We start from the raw sequence: 23542 nt of genomic DNA, 5'->3' as shown, positions 1-23542 counted from the left end.
CAGTCAGTTTTTCCCCTGGGAAAAGTGTTGGACACCTGTTTGAAAGGGAGATTTGAAGTCCCTTAAAAGTTCTGCGTGCTGGCCAGCCAGTGCGGTGTCGTGTCAGTTGGAGTGTTAACTTCGACTCTAGACCTTGTGGCGTTCTACTCGTGTGTAGATTGGGCGCAACGCCTCGCCTTCGAGTCAAGTTCGGATCACGTTTGGATCCTCTAGCTCCAGCCTTGCCTTGTCTTGTTTCCTTGCCTTGCCTTGAATTCCTTGTCGTTGGACTGGTCTCCTTGGAACTCTTGCTTAAGATCCAGAGATTATTCCCCACTCAAACTGCTTGGAAGTTTGAGTGTGTTTCGGTTAACTGGATTTTCAATTTTAAACTCTAATATTGGACATTGGACTTTATAATACTGGACTATATTTGACCTTTCCCAGAAGGTCTATTGTTGGACTATATATTCTGCTTATTTTTGTTCTATTTCTACAATTCTATAATAAAGATATTAGATTGTTTATTGGCTTGGTGTCTGGTTTCCAGTGCTCTTGCAGCCTAGAGTATCACACATTTCCTGGAACGAACGAGAGAAAAAGGACGAGGCCATATCTTCCAGATTCATTCCCTTCCATCCTGTCTTTTGTATCACATCTTGGAAGTCGAAGGCCAAAACACTTGGAGAGAGAGCCCAAGCTTGCCCATGCCTGATCAAGAAGAAGATCCCACTAGCCATTTCCCGGAACGAACGAGAGAAAGCAGACAAGGCCGTATCTCCCAGACCTATTCCCTTGTCATCCTGCCTTTTGTATCCATATTAACTAGAGTGTAAAAACGAGGGCAAGGAACGTCTCGACCGTCCTTTTACTTGTACGAAGACAGTGTTGTATAAATAAATGATGTTGGAGGGCTGTTAATAGTGTGCCTAGAAGGTTTTCCCGTTTGCGGAGAAACCCGCACGGCCGGCGATTTCGGAACGACACGGATCCCGGTCCCCGAAAGCTCCTGAGATTCGGTGGTCATTTAAAAACCTTTATTGTGTTGTTTTGTGTTGACGTTTTCCCCTCCCTCCCGAATCTCGCAGAGGAGACAACGAAACCTTCCTTCTCTCCCTTCCCCAGAATTAAATAAAAAAATTGGATAAAGAGGTCGACGTAATCGGAGGGCGTGTCGAATGAATGCCGTTCGAAACATACTATGGAGTCGTGGGAGTTGTAGTTCGACACGGTCTTTTGTCTGCTCTGCCAATAACAGTGTTGATCGAATTGTTGTGAATCCTGTGGGTTGTATATAGTTTGTCAGGAGTCCCCAACTCTTTAGAAGACTGGAGACTCTTGCAAAACTACAACTCCCAACATCCACGTGGAGTCCTGTTTGTCAGGAGTCCCCAACTCTTTGAAAGAATTGGAGACTCTTGCCAAACTACAGCTCCCAACATCCACGTGGAGTCCTGTTTGGAAGGAGTCCCCCAACTCTTTAGAAAACTGGAGATTCTTGCCAAACTACAACTCCCAACATCCATGTGGAGTCCTGTTTAGAAGAAGTCCCTCAACTCTTTGGAAGACTGGAGACTCTTGCCAAACTACAGCTCCCAACATCCACGTGGAGTCCTGTTTGGAAGGAGTCCCCCAACTCTTTAGAAAACTGGAGATTCTTGCCAAACTACAACTCCCAACATCCACGTGGAGTCCTGTTTAGAAGAAGTCCCTCAACTCTTTGGAAGACTGGAGACTCTTGCCAAACTACAACTCCCAACATCCACGTGTCCAGTTTGTCAGGAGTCCCCCAACTCTTTACAAGACTGAAGACTCTCGCCAAACTACAACTCCCAACATCCACATGGAGTCCTGTTTAGAAGAAGTCCCCCAACTCTTTACTAGACTGGAGACTCTTGCCGAACTACAACTCCCAACATCCACGTGGAGTCCTGTTTGGAAGGAGTCCCCCAACTCTTTAGAAGACAAGAGACTCTTGCCAAACTACAACTCCCAACATCCACGTGGAGTCCTGTTTGGAAGGAGTCCCCCAACTCTTTAGAAGACAAGAGACTCTCGCCAAACTATAACTCCCAACATCCCTTGCCAAACTACAACTCCCACTGCGGTGTTTACTCGACATTGTGTTCACTCGACAGTGAATCGTAACCCATAAGAAAAGGGAAAAAGTGACGAAAGGTATGAAAGAAATAAATAGCCCAGAAGGGGGAAGAAAGGAGAAGGGAGTGGGAGGTCTGTTGACCCCGCTTAGGAGCACGCCTAGAGGGGTCCCCTAAGGCCGGGCCCTCATTCTCGGGGGTCGTCCGGGGCCGGGATCTTCTGGCGGGTGGGCTCCACGCCCCAGATCTCGCGGGCGTACTGGGCGATGGTGCGGTCGCTGGAGAACTTCCCCGAGGTGGCAATGTTCTTGATGACCTTCTTGGTCCACTCCTTGGTGTTCTGCGGATGGACAAGAGGAAACATGGCATAGCATCCTGGGGTTGGAAGAGACCCCGACGGCTATCCAGTCTGACCCCCATTCTGCCAGGAAGGGAGGGACAATCAAAGCCTTCCCGACAGATGGACATCCAGCCTCTGCAATAATACTAATGCTAATACTACTACTACTACTACTACTACTAACAATAATAATAATAATAATAATAATAATAATAATAATAGTGTCTGCTGTGGACTCATCTTGTTGTGTTTCTAATAATAATAATAATAATAATAATAATAATAATAATAATAATAAATAGAGTTGGGAGGGACCCCAAGGGCCACCCAGTGCAAACCCCTTCTGCCAGGCAGGAAGACACAATCAAAGCCTTCCTGACAGATGGACATCCAGCCTCTGCAATAATGCTAATGCTAATGCGAATACTACTACTACTACTACTACTAACAACAATAATAATAGAGTGTCTTCTGTGGACTCATCTTGTTGTGTTTCTAATAATAATAATAATAATAATAATAATAATAAATAGAGTTGGGAGAGACCCCAAGGGCCACCCAGTGCAAACCCCTTCTGCCAGGCAGGAAGACACAATCAAAGCCTTCCTGACAGATGGACATCCAGCCTCTGCAATAATGCTAATGCTAATGCGAATACTACTACTACTACTACTACTAACAACAATAATAATAAGGTGTCTGCTGTGGACTCATCTTGTTGTGTTTCTAATAATAATAATAATAATAATAATAATAATAATAATAATAATAGTGTCTGCTGTGGACTCATCTTGTTGTGTATATAATAATAATAATAATAATAATAATAATAATAATAATAATAATAATAAATAGAGTTGGGAGAGACCCCAAGGGCCACCCAGTGCAAACCCCTTCTGCCAGGCAGGAAGACACAATCAAAGCCTTCCTGACAGATGGACATCCAGCCTCTGCAATAATACTAATGCTAATACTACTACTACTGCTACTACTACTACTAACAACAATAATAATAGAGTGTCTTCTGTGGACTCATCTTGTTATGTTTCTAATAATAATAATAATAATAATAATAATAATAATAATAATAAATAGAGTTGGGAGGGACCCCAAGGGCCACCCAGTGCAAACCCCTTCTGCCAGGCAGGAAGACACAATCAAAGCCTTCCTGACAGATGGACATCCAGCCTCTGCAATAATACTAATGCTAATGCGAATACTACTACTACTACTACTACTAACAACAATAATAATAAGGTGTCTGCTGTGGACTCATCTTGTTGTGTTTCTAATAATAATAATAATAATAATAATAATAATAATAATAATAATAATAGAGTGTCTGCTGTGAATTCATCTTGTTGTGTTTCTAACAACAACAACAACAACAACAACAGCAACAATAGAGTTGGGAGAGACCCCAAGGGCCACCCAGTGCAAACCCCTTCTGCCAGGGAGTAAGACACAATCAAAACCTTCCCAACAGATGGACATCCAACCTTTGTAATAATAATAATAATAATAATAATAATAATAATAATAATAATAATAATAATAGAGTGTCTGCTGTGGACTCATCTTGTTGTGTTTCAAATAATAATAATAATAATAATAATAATAATAATAATAATAATAATAATAATAAATAGAGTTGGGAGAGACCCCAAGGGCAACCCAGTGCAAACCCCTTCTGACAGGAAGAAAGACATAATCAAAGCATTCCCGACAGATGGCCATCCAACCTTTGTAATAATAATAATAATAATAATAATAATAATAATAGAGTGTCTGCTGTGGATTTGTCTTGTTGTGTTTCAAATAACAATAACAATAATAATAAAACCTTCCCGACAGATGGACATCCAGCCTCTGCAATAATACTAATGCTAATGCGAATACTACTACTACTACTAATACTAATAATAATAATACTAATAATAGAGTTGGGAAAGACACCAAGGACCACCCAGTGCAAACCCCTTCTGACAGGAAGAGATAATCAAAGCATTCCCAACAGATGGCCATCCAACCTTTGTAATAATAATAATAATAATAATAATAATAATAATAATAATAATAAAGTGTCTGCTGTGGACTCATCTTGTTGTGTTTCAAATAATAATAATAATAATAATAATAATAATAATAATAATAATAATAGAGTTGGAAGAAACCCCAAGGGCCACCCAGTGCAAACCCCTTCTGAGAGGAAGAAAGACATAATCAAAACATTCCTGACAGATGGCCATCCAGCCTCTGTAATAATAATAATAATACTAATACTACTAATACTACTACTATTAATAATAATAGATTTGGAATAGACCCCAAGGACCACCCAGTGCAAACCCCTTCTGACAGGAAGGAAGACATAATCAAAACATTCCCGACAGATGGCCATCTAACATCTATAATACTAATAATAATAATAATAATAATAATAATAATAATAATAATAATAGAGTTGGAAGAGACACCAAGGGCCACCCAGTGCAAACCCCTTCTGCCAGGCAGGAAGACACAATCAACGCCTTCCCAACAGATGGCCATCCAGGCTCCAAGGGCCACCCAGTGCAAACCCTTCTGACAGGAAGAAAGACATAATCAAAACATTCCCGACAGATGGACATCCAGCCTCTGCAATAACACTAATGCTAATACTACTACTACTACTACTACTACTAATAAGAGTTGGAAGAGACACCAAGGGCCACCCAGTACAAACCGCTTCTGTCAGGCAAGAAGACACAATCAAAGCCTTCCTGAGAGATGGCCATCCAGCCTCTGAAATAATAATACTAATAATATTAATATTAATAATACTGATAATACTAGAGTTGAAAGAGAACCCAAGGGTCTCAAACACCTTCTGCCAGGCAGGAAGACACAATCAAAGCATTCCCAACAGATGGGGTCCCACTCACCTTATAAAGAGCGCTGACCTTCTCTTGACATTTGATGTACGCCTCGTAATCGGCAAAGACTTTGAACCTACAGAGAGGAAGTGGAGGGAGATATTATCATTATTATTATTATTATTATTATTAGTAATAATAATCAATTTTGAGCCGTGGGAAAAAGATGGCAGTTAGCAAAAGCTCGACAGAGGCTGTTTAAAGACATTTCGCCAGACTTAATCCCGGTCGTCCAGGCTCACCTGTCATGATACATGAGCATGTTGACGATGTCCTTAAAGAGGTCCGGCTGCTTGGGAGAGAAGAAGCCGCTGCTCATCTGGTCGATGGCTTGCTTCAGTTCAGGGATGTGGTCGTAGTAATCCTTGGCGCAATAGCTGCGGGGAGAAAAAACACACAATTCTAGAGTCAGAAGAGACCTTCAAGAGGAATCCAATCCAACTCCTCCCGATAGATGGCCAGCCAGCCTCGGCCATCCAGAGAGGGAGACTCCACCGGACTCCCAGATCGCAAATTGTACTGCCGAGAAACTCTTGCCATCAGGAGGCCTTTGGGAAAACTATAGTGCCTGGCTTTACTCAAAGGCTATCTGTATACCTTCTATTGAGATCCAGACCCTTAACACACACAGGCGCTTTAGGCAAGGTGAAAAGATAAACAAAACCTGAAAACAATCAAGGGTTCACTCCGCCCACGGCACTGAAAGATTGCCTAAAACTATACATTGCAAAGGGAGATTTTGCTGGTTGCAGTCTTCTCTCTGGAGTGTTTCAGTGTTAGGTCAAAACACTGTTGTCTCTGGGACTCATGGTATAAGAATACTGCTGAATGCAGTGTTTAGTGCTAAGGATGCCTGTTTTGGATTGCTGGGCCTAGGCTTTCCAGACACAAACCAGGCCTGTAGTCTGAGGCAACCTCTGAGGATGCCGGCCATAGATATGGGAAAAACGTCAGGAGGGAATGCTTCTGGAACATGGCCATACAGCCCTGTGATCTTGGCCATGAAAGCCTTTGACAACACATTCATTTAGGCATCTTGAAATGTTGGAGGGTATCACTTGGGCACCTACCCCTTCCTGTCCAGCTCGTCCACGTCTTCGACCCGCATGCCGAAAATGAAGAAGTTCTCCTCGCCGGCTTCCTCCGCCATCTCCACGTTGGCCCCGTCCATGGTGCCGATGGTGAGCGCCCCGTTGAGCATGAACTTCATGTTCCCGGTCCCGGAGGCCTCGGTGCCGGCCGTGGAGATCTGCTCGGAGAGATCCGCCGCAGGGACCACTGAGGAAAGAGGCCAAAAAGAAAGGCATCTCAGCTTCCCAGATTGAGAACGGAAGAGGGCTTAGAAACTTCAAGAAGAATTGAACCAAAGGACGATGATGACAGTAGGGTTTGTCGACTGAAAATAGTATTAATAACTGATTGAGACATTTCTACTATTTACATAACCCTATATTCAAGAGACTTTAGATAACTGACCTTATCTTAAGGGTTGTTGTGACTTTTCCGGGCTGTCTGGCCATGTTCCAGAAGCATTCTCTCCTGACGTTTCGCCCACATCTACGGCAGGCATCCTCAGAGTTTGTGACCAATAATAATAATAATAATAATAATAATAATAATAATAATAATAATAATGGCCAAACAATAAAATGACACCAGCCAGAGGCCTATAAATATCTGGGCATACTACAGCTGGACAACATCACGCATAAACATATGAAAACTGTGGTCAGCAAAGAATACACACAAAGGGTCAGAAAAATTCTCAAAGGCAAGCTCAATGGAGGCAACACCATCAAGGCCATAAACACCTGGGCCATACCTGTCATAAGATATACTGCTAGCATTATAAACTGGACACAGGTGGAACTGGACAATTTGGACAGAAAAACAAGAAAACTCATGACCATTCATCACTCACTGCACCCTCGCAGTGATGTTGACCGGCTATATCTACCTAGAAGATCAGGGGGCAGAGGACTCCTACAAGTCAAACAAGCAGTCAAAGAAGAAGAACATGCCCTGGCAGAATATGGAAAGCAAAGTGAAGAACCTGCTTTGATTGAAGTCAAACATCAGAAACTCCTCAAAGCACAGCAGACAAAAAACCAGTACAAGAAAACCGCACTACAAACTAGAGCTGACAGCTGGCACAACAAAACATTGCATGGAAAGTTCCTTGACAAAATTGAAGGAAAAGCTGATAAGGAGAAGACCTGGCTCTGGCTCACGAATGGGACCCTGAAGAAGGAGACAGAAGGCCTGATCCTTGCAGCCCAGGAGCAAGACATCAGGACAAAGGCCATTCAGGCCAAGATCGAAAAATCAGCTGATGACCCAAAATGCAGACTGTGCAAGGAAGCCGACGAAACCATTGATCATCTCCTCAGTTGCTGTAAGAAAATCGCACAGACAGACTACAAACAGAGGCACAACTATGTGGCCCAAATGATTCATTGGAACTTATGCCTCAAGTACCACCTCCCAGCAGCAAAGAACTGGTGGGATCACAAACCTGCAAAAGTATTGGAAAATGAGCACGCAAAGATACTGTGGGACTTCCGAATCCAGACTGACAAAGTCCTGGAACACAACACACCAGACATCACAGTTGTGGAAAAGAAAAAGGTTTGGATCATTGATGTCGCCATCCCAGGTGACAGTCGCATTGACGAAAAACAACAGGAAAAACTCAGCCGCTCTCAGGACCTCAAGATTGAACTGCAAAGACTCTGGCAGAAACCAGTGCAGGTGGTCCCGGTGGTGATCGGCACACTGGATGCCGTACCAAAAGATCTCAGCCGGCATTTGGAAACAATAGACATTGACAAAATCACAATCTGCCAACTGCAAAAGGCCACCCTGCTGGGATCTACACGCATCATCCGAAAATACATCACACAGTCCTAGACACTTGGGAAGTGTTCGACTTGTGATTTTGTGATACGAAATCCAGCATGTCTATCTTGTTTGCTGTGTCATAATAAAATAATAATAATAATAATAATAATAATAATAATAATAATAATAATAATAATAATAATAGCAGCACCGTGCGGGACTTACCTTTCTCAGCCAGCGAGACCCGGTAGTTCTCCAAGAAGATCACCTTCAACCGATCGCCGATGACAGGATCATTGTTCACAATGTCTCCGATGGAAGTGATGAGTTTGATGATCATTTTGGCCATATGGTAGCCGGGAGCGGCCTGCGAGGCAAGAGGAAAAGCAAGCCTATAGAGTTCTTATTATATAACTAGCTTTGCCCGGCCACGCACTGCTGTGGTTTATGGGAATCATTTGTTGGCCAGGTGGAATAGCAGTGAATAGCCTTGCAGCCTCAAAGCCTGGCTGTTTTCTGGAGTAGCTGGAGTAGCACCCTCAAAGAGCCGCTTTGAAGCCTGGCTAGTTCTTTTGTTTGGCCAGATAGAACTGCACTGAATAGTCTTGCAGTGTGGAAGAGGCCTGATTGAAGAGACCCTGGGCACCATTAAATGGCTGAGCTTAGCCTTCTAACTGGCAGCAATGGGGAAAAAACAATTATTCCTCTCCCTCTAATTAGGACTTTTATTTTCTTGTTTTTTTGATGTCTAAACACAGCGGGGATGACCATGTCTTTTATGGCCAAGTTTCATGGGTTTTGGGTGTGTAGTTTCGCTGTTTACCTTAAAGCAGAAACGGTCAGAACATTTTTATATATATAGTAGACATGTCCAAAAAATAGTTTTGAATCGTATATCGGAATTATTTCGGATTGTTCTCGCTTTTTGATACGCATTCTGAGACATTGTCTCACAGCGCAACCGGCAATGTACTTCGAACCATTGTTGGCCCATTCTCTAATTGTCTCTTAATGTTTCGTTAATTCCCCCCCCCCAAAAAAATTTAAATATATTTTTTAAAATATTTAAATTTTTTGTTTGTTTCTGCATCCTACCTTGAATGGGAGCTTAGCGCAGCCTAACATGGCTGCCGCTCCCCGGCCAATCAGAAGCTTCCATGATGGACGCAAAGGTGGGGACTAACGTCCTCTGCGTCCACATGGAAGATTGCCATACAAGCCGGTGTGTAGCAATTGTGCATGCGCGTCCCCCCATTTTAGAAACATTTAGAATCATTACGAATTTTCGGAAATATCCGAAATTTTTGGGTGAAAAAATCGGAAATACTTTCTATATTGAAGCGCCAGCACCTCCTACTTTAGAAACAAGAATTGAAACATTTTTTTCATTGATCGGACATGTCTAATATATAGATAGAAGATGTATATGCTACTATATAGCACCCATCCGCTATCCGACATTATTCCCCCCTCCAAAAAAAAAAAATCCTGGTTGCTCTTGCTTCTCACTTTGCCTCCGATCATGATTGTCCGCGGCACGAAATGCTTGTTTGGTTCTTTCTTGATCCCTGCAATGGGACGAGGAGAGACAAAGGCAAACTGGATGAACTTTGGAATGTCTTCCAACATTTATTATTATTATGGATGGTTCGATCCTATGCAATGCCACTCACGGTTGTAAAAGGTGATGATGTGGAGGCAGTTGAGCAGCTGCCGCTTGTACTCGTGGATCCGCTTCACCTGGATGTCGAAGAGCGAGTTGGGGTTGATCTTGACTTTGTACTCCTTCTCCAGGTAGGCCGAGAACTTCAGCTTGTTCTCCTGGGGAGCAGAAGGAAGCCAACGGGCATTTTTTGAAATTATATTGCCGTTGTGGGCAACGCTAGGGGTCAAGTAAGCCTTTGAAGCCCAAAACACAGACTATGCACAGACTACGTTATCATCGGCATATGGGAATTCTATAACAGAACGTAAACCATAAACAAATACTGGCACCAAATGCTCCCCAACTGGAGTCTCTCCCAACTATAGGATTCTATGATTCTATGAGTCTCCCCATAGCTTGATTCCTTGAATTCTTCAGCCACGTGTTCGAATGCTGTTGCACCTTACCTGCTTGACTTTCGCAATGTCCCGGATGAAGCCTTCATCTTCCACAAAGGCCAGAAGTTTCTTCAGCTGATCCAAGTCTGAGATGTAGTCCTCGCCGATGCGCTGGAGGAGGAAACAATGATGGGGAGCTTGGGAGAAGGCCATAATAATAACAACAACGATAGTAATAATAATAATACTAATATTTATAATATTATTATATTATAAATATAATCTGCTCTAGTTTGTAGTGCCGTTTTCTTGTACTGATTTTTTTGTCTGCTGTGCTTTGAGGAGTTTCTGATTTTTGACTTCAATCAAAGCAGGTTCTTTATAATATTATTAATAATTACTATTAATAATATTATAAAGAACCTGCTTTGATTGAAGTCAAAAATCAGAAACTCCTCAAAGCACAGCAGACAAAAAAATCAGTACAAGAAAACCGCACTACAAACTAGAGCTGACAGCTGGCACAACAAAACATTGCATGGGCAGTTCCTTGACAAAATTGAAGGAAAAGCTGATAAGGAAAAGACTTGGCTCTGGCTCACAAATGGGACCCTGAAGAAGGAGACACAAGGCCTGATCCTTGCAGCCCAGGAGCAAGACATCAGGACAAAGGCAATTCAGGCCAAGATCGAAAAATCAGCTGATGACCCAAAATGCAGACTGTGCAAGGAAACCGATGAAACCATTGATCATATCCTCAACTACTGTAAGAAAATTGCACAGACAGACTACAAACTGAGGCACAACTATGTGGCCCAAATGATTCATTGGAACTTATGCCTCAAGTCCCACCTCCCAGCAGCAAAGAACTGGTGGGATCACAAACCTGCAAAAGTCTTGGAAAATGAGCACGCAAAGATACTGTGGGACTTCCGAATCCAGAATGACAAAGTTCTGGAACACAACATACCAGACATCACAGTTGTGGAAAAGAAAAAGGTTTGGATCATTGATCATTTTCGCATTGACGAAAAACAACAGGAAAAACTCAGGACCTCAAGATTGAACTGCAAAGACTCTGGAAGAAACCAGTGCGGGTGGTCCTGGTGGTGATGGGCACATTGGGTGCCGTGCCAGAAGATCTCAGCCGGCATTTGGAAACAATAGACATTGACAAAATTACGATCTGCCAACTGCAAAAGGCCACCCGACTGGGATCTGCACGCATCATCCGAAAATACATCACACAGTCCTAGACACTTGGGAAGTGTTCGACTTGTGATTTTGTGATACGAAACCCTTCATATCTATCTTGTTTGCTGTGTCATACAATAATAATAATAATAATAATAATAATAATAATAATAATAATAATAATAATAATAATAATAAGGCTAGTTCTTCCGCCTCACCTCCGCAATGATCTCGGCCAGCCCCGGGTTGCACAAAACCAGCCAACGCCGCGGGGTGATGCCGTTGGTTTTGTTCTGGAACTTGTGGGGCTCGAACTCATAGAAGTCTTTGAACCTGGAGGAGGCAGGCAAGGCGAAAGGGTAGAAGGAGAAAGAAAGAATGAAAAGAGAAAGAGAGAGAATCTGGCAACAGGAAAGAGCGGGGTGAGCGAGAGGAACAAAAGGAAACGTTAAACTAAGGTCAAGGTGAAATCCAGTCATGTCCAATGACTCGGGGGGTTGGTGCTCAACTCCATTTCTAAGCCGAAGAGCCGGCGTTGTCCGTAGACACCTCCAAGGTCATGTAACAAGCATGACTGTATGGAGCGCCGTTACCTTCCTGCCGGAGCAGTACCTATTGATCTACTCACATTTGCACGTTTTCGAACTGCTAGGTTGGCAGAAGCTGGGGCTAACAGCGGGAGCTCACCCCGCTCCCCAGATTTGAACCGCCGACCTTTCGGTCAGCAAGTTCAGCAGCTCAGTGGTTTAATCCGCTGCGCCACCAGGGGCTCATGATGATAATAATAATAATGCAATAATAATAATAATAACAATAATAACGACAATACATCACACAGTCCTAAACACTTGAGAAGCGTTCAACTTGTGATTTTGCGATACGAAATCCAGCATATATGTCTCGTTTGCTGTGTCATACTCTGTCTTTGTGTCAATAATAACGTAATAATAATGTAATAATAATAATAATGCAATAATAATATTGTAATAATAATAATGCAATAATGATAATGCAATACTAATAATAATAATGCAATAGTAATAATGCAATACTAATAATGCAATAATGATAATGCAATAATAGTAATGTAATAATGATAATGCAATACTAATAATGCAATAATGATAATGCAATAATAATAATAATGTAATACTAATAGTACAATAATGATAATGCTATACTAATAATGCAATAATGATAATGCAATAATGATAATGCACTAATATAATAAAAATGTAATAATAATTATGCAATAATAATAATGTAATAATAATAATGCAATAATAATAATGTAATAAAAATAATAATGTAATACTAATAATGCAATAATGATAATGCTATACTAAATGCAATAATGATAATGCAATAATCATAATGCACTAATATAATAAAAATGTAATAATAATTATGCAATAATAATAATGTAATAATAATAATGTAATACTAATAATGCAATAATCATAATAATGTAATACTAATAATGCAATAATGATAATGCTATACTAAATGCAATAATGATAATGCAATAATCATAATGCACTAATATAATAAAAATGTAATAATAATTATGCAATAATAATACAGTAGAGTATCACTTATCCAACACTCGCTTATCCAACGTTCTGGATTATCCAACGCATTTTTGTAGTCAATGTTTTCAATACATCGTGATATTTTGGTGCTAAATTCATAAATACAGTAATCACTACATAGCATTACTGCATATTGAACTACTTTTTCTGTCAAATTTGTTGTATAACATGATGTTTTGGTGCTTAATTTGTAAAATCATAACCTCATTTGATGTTTAATAGGCTTTTCCTTAATGCCTCCTTATTATCCAACATATTCGCTTATACAACATTCTGCCGGCCCGTTTATGTTGGATAAGTGAGACTCTACTGTAATGTAATACTAATAATGCAATAATAATAATGTAATAAAAATAATGCAATAATGATAATGCAATAATAATAATAATGTAATACTAATAATGCAATAATGATAATATTCTAATAATAATGCAGTAATGATACTGCAATAATAATAATGCAATCATGATAATGCAATAATAATAATAATGAATGTCTCCATTTATAATAATAGATCTTTGAGTGAATCCGGGCCACGCCGTTGACCACGTGGGAGCCCACGATGTCCACGTGGGCCATGTTGATCCAAGGACATGTGTCTTCTGTTGCAAAATGAATCTCCTTTCGTTGTCCAAGGAAACCCAAAAGACAGATTTCCGGGGAGTTTACCCGACGCCATGGGGCCGGATACTTACACGGTGGCCTTGAGGATCTCGGAGTGGATCCGGGCCACGCCGTTGACCGCGTGGGAGCCCACGATGCAGAGGTGGGCCATGTTGATCCGCTTGACGCTGCCTTCCTCCACCATGGACATGCGGCGCATCCGGTCCAGATCTCCCGGGAATTTGGCATAGACTTTCTGTGCGGACAGAGAGAGAGAGAGCCGTCCATTAACTAAAACAGACTTTGGCATTTGGGAGTTGTAGTTGGTGGGATGTATAGTTCACCTACAATCAAAGAGCATTCCGAACTCCACCAACAATGGCATTGAACCAATCTTGGCACAAAGAACTTCCAAGAAAATACTGGAAGGGTTTGGTGGGCATTGACCTTGATTTTGGGAGTTGTAGTTCACCGACCTCCAAACTCAAACCATGATGGATCAGGACCAAACTTGGCACAAATACTCAATATGCTCAAATTTGAACATTAGTAGAGTTTTGGGGAAATAGACCTTGACATTTGGGAGTTGTAGTTGGTGGGATTTCTAGTTCACCTACAATCAAAGAGCATTCCGAACTCCACTTAAGATGGCATTGGGAATTGTAGTTCACCTACATCCAGAGAACACTGTGGACTCAAACAATGATGGATCTGGACCAAACTTGGCACGGAGAAGGGCGGAATATAAATAAAGTGCATCATCATCATCATCATCATTATTATTATTATTATTATTATTTTCATCATCATCATCATTTAATTCAGGGGTCCCCAAACTAAGGCCCGGGGGCCGGATGCGGCCCTCCAAGGTCATTTACCTGGCCCCCGCCCACAGTTTTATAATATAATATTGTTATATCAGTTTTAATAATACAATATATTGTATAATAATCTTATGTTATACAATATAATACTAATAGTAATACCATATAATAATAATATTAATTATATGTTATGTATTACATATTATATAATAGTATAGTGGTATAGTTCAATATAGTAATATATAATGCTAATATTGTGCTATGCTAATAATATAATATATTGTATGTACATACAGCTGCTCTGAGTCCCCTTCGGGGTGAGAAGGGTGGGATATAAATGTAGTAAATAAATGCAGTAAATAAATAATTAATTTTAGACTTAGGCTCGGCCAAAATCTGACATGACTTGAAGGCACACAACAACAACAACAACAATCCTAATTAACCTGACTCTCTCATTGGCCAGTAGCAGGCCCACACTTTCCATTGAAATCCTAATAGGTTTATGTTGGTTAAAATTGTTTTCATTTTTAAATATTGTATTGTTCTTTTGTTGTTGTTGTTGTTGTTGTTATTGCACTACAAATAAGACATGTGCAGTATGAATAGGAATTTGTTTGTATTTTTTTTTCAAATGATAATTCGGCCCCTCAACAGTCTGAAGGATTGTGGACCGGCCCTCGGCTTAAAAAGTTTGGGGACCCCTGATTTAATTACTTATTAATCACCCTCCATCCAAGATGCTCTAGGCGATTTACAATTTTCTTAAACAGTCAGCAGCAAGCTCAGACTGTACAGTAAAACTCTGCCAACACCCGGATAAAGACTCTGCTATGTATGGGTTTATTTTTCTAGCTTGCCTCTGAAACAATCACTCTAGGGAAGGAAAACTATAAATCGCGCACCTATTCCACCTCGACATGTTCCGCTAGGGATACCCAAGGACCACCCACTTTTTCCTGGCAGGAAGATACAAACGAAACCCTCCCGACAGATGGCCGCCCAGTCTGTGCTTTCTAGTTGTGTTTCAAACTCACGTCCAGGAAGCGCTGGTTGATCTCGTAGATGATTTCCAGGTGTCGGGGCAGCAGGGTCTCAAAGAGGTGGACGGGCCAGCGCTCCAGGGCCTCGGGCAGCACGGTGTGGTTGGTGTAGGCACAGGTCCTCACGGTGACATCCCAGGCCTGGAGGAGAGTGACATCCGCCCGTCAGCATGGCTCATGCCATCGGGGGAGACAGCAGCCTTGATATGTACACAAGTGCACCACAAAACCGGTCTGCACAGATGGCCATACAACAAGGTCGGACTAATTATAGTCATGATGACACTCTGTTCCTGGTTTGAAAGTGCTTATTCCTTTATTTCCCCCTCCCCTTAATTTCAATTATTACCTTGTATATTTTGCTGGTTATTCCTTTCATCTTATAGTATCTAAAACAGGGGTCCCCAAACTAAGGCCCGGGGGCCGGATGCGGCCCTCCGAGGTCATTTACCTGGCCCCCGCCCTCAGTTTTATAATATAGTATATTGTATATACATATAATATTGATAATGATATTATAATGTAATACATTATAACACTAATAATAATACCATATAATAATATTAATTATATATTCTATATTACATATAACATTACTAATAATATTACAGTATAGTGGTATAGTTCAATAAAGTAATATATAATGCTAATATTGTGCTATGCTAATAATATAATATATTGTATGTACATATAATTTGTAAGCCACTCTGAGTCCCCTTTGGGGTGAGAAGGGTGTGATACAAATGTAGTAAATAAATGCAGTAAATAAATAAATAATAAATAAATACATTTTAGACTTAGGCTCGCCCAAAGTCTGAAATGACTTGAAGGCACACAACAACAACAACAACAGCAACAACAGCAACCCTAATTAACTTGACTATCTCATTGGCCAGAAGCAGAAGCACACTTCCCATTGAAATCCTGATAAATGTATGTTGGTTAAAATTATTTTTATTTTTAAATATTGTATTGTTCTTTCATTGTTCTTTTTGTTATTGTTGTTGTTGTTTTTTGCACTACAAATAAGATATGTGCATTGTGCATCAGAATTTGTTTGTATTTTTTTTTCAAATGATAATCCGGCCCCTCAACAGTCTGAAGGATTGTGGACCGGCCCTCGGCTTAAAAAGTTTGAGGACCCCTGATCAAAAACCTGGGAACAAACCCAGATTAGAAAATCCAATGATTTCCAATTGCAGGGACATACAGACATGCACAGATCGGGATATTTGGCTCAAAACTGGGATATTCCCGCACCTAGAAATCTCTTTTTTTTTTTGCCTTTTGTAGCCATTGCTTCCGGGTTTACAGGGAACGGTGTCACACCTCAGAATAGCTTCACCTTGCTATATATACCCAACTGCACACAGGCTGAAGCCTTTTGAGTTTATTAGAAAATAGACAATAAAAGGTTCTTTTAAAAACAAAAGTAAAGTTCCAAAAGATGGTTACGAAATAAAGCCTTAGAGCATAATTCAAAGAATCACCAGCAATAAACAGGGTCTCATTATAGCATGGCAAAGTCCCAAGAACATGAATACAAGAGCTGCAAGATAATCTAGGAAAACGAGAGCTAAACAAAAAGTTGCTTTGACAAAGGTTTGTCTCCAAACACATTGCTTTGATACCTTTGGCAAAGCAAGAAAGCATTTCTCTGGCCTCTAACCTCCCTCTTGTTTGCAATTCTCACACTCCTCCGAACCCTGAATTCCAAACGATCAGCTCGATCCAAGGAGCCCGTTTCATCAAGGTCAGGCTACTCGTTAGTTTGCTGAGCCTCGTTATCAGAGTGAGAACTGTCCTCCTTTTCCAAGAAGTTGCACCTGGCTGGTTTCAGTATCATCAACATCATTCCTTGCTGTGGGAAAATGAACTTGCACTCCCTGATCCACATCTTCTACAACAGGGACATTTTGAACCTGATTGTGAACCTGAATCCCATCATCCTCATCAGAGTCAATCTGAGGTTCCAGCTGAGTCACAACAAACGGCATCTGACCACCCAAAGGTACTGTCCGGACGGGCCCCAAAGCATGGCAGAACCTCTTTAAATCAGGAGCAACATCTCAACCATACAAGGCCTCACCTTGTCCCAGTCGAGCTTCTCAATATCCACCAAGACTCTCATGAGCTCTGGAATCGTCAAGGATGGGTGAGTATCGTTGAGCTGGATGGCCACCTGGAGAAAAATAAAATATAGTAATAATAATAATATTTCTTACCCGCCGCTCCTCGCGACTCTGCTGTGACTCTGCCTCTTATTTACCTTGTCGGGAAAAGCATCGAAAGAGGTGCGGACGGGATCCCGGCTGCCAAACTTTGAGGATTTGAAGCGGCGGATGATGTCTTGAAGGGTGGCAGCCACCACAAAATACTCCTGCTTGAGACGCAGCTCTTTCCCCTCGAAGAACTGCAGGAAGGGGACGATTTATTTATTTTATTTACAATATTTATATTCCGACCTTCGGGTCACAATGCACATACACATGGCAAACATTCAATGCCATTATGAGACATACGACATATATAGACAGACACAGAGGTAATTTAACATTTTCCAGCTTCATGAGGATATGCTCGATTCCGGCCACAGGGGGAGCTGCTGCTTCACCGTCCATTTGTGACACCGAGTCCTTGATGGAGTACTTCCTCATTCTTACACACGCGGCTGGACATTTTTATGGTGTCGTGAATTAGTTAAATTAGCCTCCCTGCATAAAGTGGTACCTGAATTTTCTACTCGACAGATGCAGCTGTTCCGCCCTTCTCACCCCGAAGGGCAGATCACAATGCACAAATACATGGCAAACATTCAATATCGTCATTATGAGACATATGACATATATAGACAGACACAGAGGTAATTTAACATTTTCCAGCTTCATGAGGATATGCTCGATTCCGGCCACAGGGGGAGCTGCTGCTTCACCGTCCATTTGTGACACCGAGTCCTTGACGGAGTACTTCCTCATTCTTACACACGCGGCTGGACATTTTTATGGTGTCGTGAATTAGTTAAATTAGCCTCCCTGCATAAAGTGGTACCTGAATTTTCTACTCGACAGATGCAGCTGTTCCGCCCTTCTCACCCCGAAGGGCGGATCACAATGCACAAATACATGGCAAACATTCAATATCGTCATTATGAGACATATGACATATATAGACAGACACAGAGGTAATTTAAAATTTTCCAGCTTCATGAGGATATGCTCGATTCCGGCCACAGGGATCATCCACCGTCCACTTGTGACACCGAATCCTTGATGGAGTACTTCCTCATTCTTCCGCACACCGCTGGACGTTTTTACGGTGTCGTAAATTAGTTAAATTAGCCTCCCCGCATAAAGCGGTACCTAGAATTTTCTACTCGACAAATGCAACTGTTTTTTGAGCTGCTTAGGTGGGCAGCGAGCTAGGCTATTGACAATCGGGAGCTCAATCCGACCCAGGCTTCGATCCGACTACTTGGTCGGTAGTGATTTATTGCAGCTGGCTACATCCCTAGCATAAGATAAAAGCGGAGAAGGCAAGGCTGGAGGTTATTGCGAAAGGAGGAGAAGGAAACCTACGTTATCATTGGGGTACAGAACCCGGGAAATGTTCTCCGCCAGGTTCCGGTCCAGGACGGCTTGGATGTAGCCACCAACGTTAACTGAAATATGAAAGAGAAAGCAATGGGTGCAGTCAATGAAATGGTGACGGGATATGAAAATAAAATTATTATTATTATTATTATTATTATTATTATTATTATTATTATTATTATTGCAAAGGCTGGATGGCCATCTGTAGAGGATCTGAGATTTTGCTTTTTCTGCCTGGCAGAAAGAGGTTGGACTGAAATAATGAACTACCTCGAAGATGGCACCCAAGCCTAAACACAAAAGTCATTTGTATTCCATAGACACGTTATTATATATACATAGCCCGAAGGTTATTTTTATACTAGTAATATTTTAATATGTAAGTTCCCTTCTGTTCCGGTCTTGCAGGAAAATAAAACCAATACAGGTTGACTTATATTTGAAAGGAGAAGTATTTGGGATGCCGGAATAGTTGCATATGTCTAATGAAATGCCTCGCAAACACCAAAGCCAGGCATGTTTCATAGGCATCTTATTCTACGCATGGCCCGAAGGTAGAGTTTTATACAATCATCTTGTGCAAAAAAAGCAAAGGTTGGGTGCGCCGAAGCATTGGAAAGCAAAGGAGTTGCTCCTATTATTATTATTATTACATTATTATTATTATTATTATTGAAAGTGCATGTGCCTGCAGCCTAGCACCTCTAATTCTATAAAAGAGGCACTTCGCTGCAGGCACTGGCAGGCACGTGCTATTGTTTTTATTATTATTATTACATTATTATTGTTGTTGTTATTATTATTATTATTATTATTATTATTATTATTATTATTATTATTATTGTGGTGTGCAGGCCCAGAAAGTGCATGTGCCTGCAGCCTAGCACCACTTACGCTATAGTAAGAAGCGCTTGGCTGCAGGCACTGGCAGGCACGTGCTATTATTATTATTATTATTATTATTATTATTATTATTATTGTGGTGTGCTGGCCCAGAAAGTGCATGTGCCTCCAGCCTAGCACCTCTTACTCTATAGTAAGAGGCGCTTGGCTGCAGGCACTGGCAGGAACGTGTTATTATTATTATTATTATTACATTATTATTATTATTATTGTGGTGTGCAGGCCCAGTAAGTGCATGTGCCTAAAGCCTAGCACCTCTTCCTCTATAGTAAGTGGTGCTTGGCTGCAGGCACCGGCAGGCACGTGCTATTATTATTATTATTATTATTATTATTATTATTATTATTATTATGAGAGCAACCCTAAGGACCATCCAGTCTGACCCCCTTCTGTCATGCAGGAAAAGCACAAAAGCAGCTCCAAAAATTGGCCACCCAGGCTTTGTAATAATAATAATAATAATAATAATAATAATAATAATAATAATAATAATAATAATGCTGTAAGAAAATTGCACAGACAGACTACAAACAGAGGCACAACTATGTGGCCCAAATGATTCATTGGAACCTATGCCTCAAGTATCACCTCCCTGCAGTTAAGAACTGGTGGGATCACAAACCTGCAAAGGTTGTGGAAAATGAACACGCAAAGATACTGTGGGACTTCCGAATCCAGATTGACAAAGTTCTGGAACACAACACACCAGACATCACAGTTGTGGAAAAGAAAAAGGTTTGGATCATTGATGTTGCCATCCCAGGTGACAGTCGCATTGAAGAAAAACAACAGGAAAAACTCAGCCGCTCTCAGGACCTCAAGATTGAACTTCAAAGACTCTGGCAGAAACCAGTGCAGGTGGTCCCGGTGGTGATGGGCACACTGGGTGCCGTGCCAAAAGATCTCAGCCGGCATTTGGAAACAATAGACATTGACAAAATTACGATCTGCCAACTGCAAAAGGCCACCTTACTGGGATCTGCACGCATCATCCGAAAATACATCACACAGTCCTAAACACTTGGGAAGTGTTAGACTTGTGATTTTGTGAAACGAAACCCAGCATATCTATCTTGTTTGCTGTGTCATACAAAGTCGTGTCAATAATAATAATAATAATAATAATAATAATAATAATAATAGCAACCTCAGAGGTCATCCAAGTCTGACCCCTTTCTTCCATGTAGGAAAAGCACAATCAAATCACCTGACATAGTCAACCACCATGGATTGTTGTTGTTGTTGATGTTGTTGTTGTTGTTGTTATATAAGGGTTTACTATATGATTCATGGCCTTTCATGTCCTCACAGTGAAGCAAACCACTGCCCGCCCAGTTAGGCTGACCATGTAAGTCCTGCTTAGTGGGAAGGGAATGTGGTCAACTTACAGTCCTTCAGGTTGAATTCATTGGGCGCCCGGGCTGACCACAGCCGCATGGTGTTGACAGTGTTGTTGCGGTATCCAGGGACGGGGGTGTCGTAAGGCAGGGCGAGGACCACCTGCAGGACAAAACAGGAGGGAAGGAAATGCAGCACAGTGTAGACCAGGCATGGGCAAACTCGATCCCTCCCGGTGCATGTGCCTGCAGCCTAGCACCTCTCACTCTAGCGTAAGAAGCACTCAGCTGCAGGCATTGGCAGGCACGTGAGCTTTCCGGGCCTGTATGTCACACATGCACTTTCTTTCCAAAGGCAGTATGTGTCTACTGTGGTGTGCAGGCCCAGAAAGTGCATGTGCCTGCAGCCTAGCACCTCTTTATAGTAAGGGGCGCTTGGCTGCAGGCACTAGCAGGCATGTGCTCTTTCTGGACCTGTATGTCACACATGCACTTTCTTTCCAAGGACAGTACATATGTGCTGTGATGTGCAGGCCCAGAAAGTGCATGCGCCTGCAGCCTAGCACCTCTTACTCTATAGTAAGAGGCGCTCGGCTGCAGGCACTGACAGGCATGTCCAGAATTCCTACCGGCTGTTCGAAATTGTGGGAATTGAAGTCCAAAACACCTGGAGGGCCCGAGTTTGCCCATGCCTGGTGTGGACGAACCACTGGGAGAACTGGAAGGCCTGCTGGTCATTTACCTGTGTGTCGACCCATTTGACCCCGTCATGGTCGTGCTGGATGCGGCCGTAGAAATGGACGGGGATCATGTACTCGGGGCGGGCTTTCTCCCAGGGGTTGCCGTAACGCAGCCAATCGTCCGCCTCCTCCAGCTGCCAGCCGCCACAGATCTTCTGGTTGAAGATCCCGAATTCGTAGCGGATCCCGTAGCCATATGCCGCCAGGCCCAACGTGGCCATCGAGTCCAAAAAGCAAGCTGGGAGAAGCAATGGGAGGACCGCCATTATTAGAAAGAAATTACTAGCGATGTAATAATAATAATGATAATATTTATATCCCACCACCATCTACTGAAAGGGACTCGAGGCGGCTTACAAAGCACCTAATAATGCAACAGAGTGTACAAAATACAGTAAGATACATATATAAAACAATAACAATGTCAATAAAACAATATATATAAGGTGGAATCGGTGCTAGGCTGCAGGCGCATGCACTTTCTGGGCCTGCACACCATAGCAGACACATACTGCCTTTGGAAGGAAAGTGCATGTGTGACATACAGGCCCGGAAAGAGCACGTGCCTACCAGTGCCTGCAGCCAAGCGCCTCTTACTATAGAGTAAGAGGTGTTAGGCTGCAGGCACACGCACTTTCTGGGCCTGCACGTCACAGAAGACACATACTGCCTTGGAAAGAAAGTGCATGTGTGACATTCAGGCCCGGAAAGAGCACATGCCTGCCAGTGCCTGCAGCCAAGCGCCTCTTACTATAGAGTAAACGGTGCTAGGCTGCAGGCCTATGCATTTTCTAGGCCTGCACACCACAGCAGACACATACTGCCTTTGGAAAGAAAGTGCATGTGTGACACACAGGCCCGGAAAAAGCACATGCCTGTCAGTGCCTGCAGCCAAACGCCTCTTACTATAGAGTAAACGGTGCTAGGCTGCAGGCGCGTGCACTTTCTGGGCCAGCACACCTTAGCAGACATATACTGCCTTTGGAAAGAAAGTGCATGTGTGACACACAGGCCCGGAAAAAGCACATGCCTGTCAGTGCCTGCAGCCAAACGCCTCTTACTATAGAGTAAACGGTGCTAGGCTGCAGGCGCGTGCACTTTCTGGGCCAGCACACCTTAGCAGACATATACTGCCTTTGGAAAGAAAGTGCATGTGTGACACACAGGCCCGGAAAAAGCACATGCCTGTCAGTGCCTGCAGCCAAACGCCTCTTACTATAGAGTAAACGGTGCTAGGCTGCAGGCGCGTGCACTTTCTGGGCCAGCACACCTTAGCAGACATATACTGCCTTTGGAAAGAAAGTGCATGTGTGACACACAGGCCCGGAAAAAGCACATGCCTGTCAGTGCCTGCAGCCAAACGCCTCTTACTATAGAGTAAACGGTGCTAGGCTGCAGGCGCGTGCACTTTCTGGGCCAGCACACCTTAGCAGACATATACTGCCTTTGGAAAGAAAGTGCATGTGTGACACACAGGCCCGGAAAAAGCACATGCCTGT

At 42.2% G+C, this 23542-nt stretch overlaps 1 protein-coding gene across 3 annotated transcripts in view; it reads right to left on the bottom strand.

The window, feature by feature from the left end:
* Window positions 1-1001: 1001 nt before the first annotated feature.
* pygm (glycogen phosphorylase, muscle associated) overlaps window positions 1002-23542 on the bottom strand; it is a 33469-nt gene continuing 10928 nt past the window's right edge. For all 3 annotated transcript variants that reach the window (XM_062964929.1, XM_062964931.1, XM_062964930.1), the window contains exons 4-19: window positions 22046-22281; window positions 21355-21466; window positions 19049-19131; window positions 17743-17886; window positions 17563-17655; window positions 15468-15614; window positions 13699-13862; window positions 11630-11744; window positions 10287-10388; window positions 9848-9995; window positions 9684-9742; window positions 8400-8541; window positions 6404-6611; window positions 5576-5710; window positions 5343-5409; window positions 1002-2418 (exon numbers count right to left, since the gene is read on the bottom strand). In XM_062964929.1, coding sequence (XP_062820999.1) covers window positions 2266-2418; window positions 5343-5409; window positions 5576-5710; window positions 6404-6611; window positions 8400-8541; window positions 9684-9742; window positions 9848-9995; window positions 10287-10388; window positions 11630-11744; window positions 13699-13862; window positions 15468-15614; window positions 17563-17655; window positions 17743-17886; window positions 19049-19131; window positions 21355-21466; window positions 22046-22281 — 2108 coding nt within the window. In that variant the 3' untranslated portion in view covers window positions 1002-2265. The remainder of the gene's footprint in view (window positions 2419-5342; window positions 5410-5575; window positions 5711-6403; window positions 6612-8399; window positions 8542-9683; window positions 9743-9847; window positions 9996-10286; window positions 10389-11629; window positions 11745-13698; window positions 13863-15467; window positions 15615-17562; window positions 17656-17742; window positions 17887-19048; window positions 19132-21354; window positions 21467-22045; window positions 22282-23542) is intronic.

Source organism: Anolis carolinensis, unplaced genomic scaffold, assembly GCF_035594765.1.
Source record: "Anolis carolinensis isolate JA03-04 unplaced genomic scaffold, rAnoCar3.1.pri scaffold_14, whole genome shotgun sequence".
Classification (NCBI taxonomy): Eukaryota; Metazoa; Chordata; class Lepidosauria; order Squamata; family Dactyloidae; genus Anolis; species Anolis carolinensis.
This window is presented reverse-complemented; position numbering and strand designations above follow the sequence as displayed.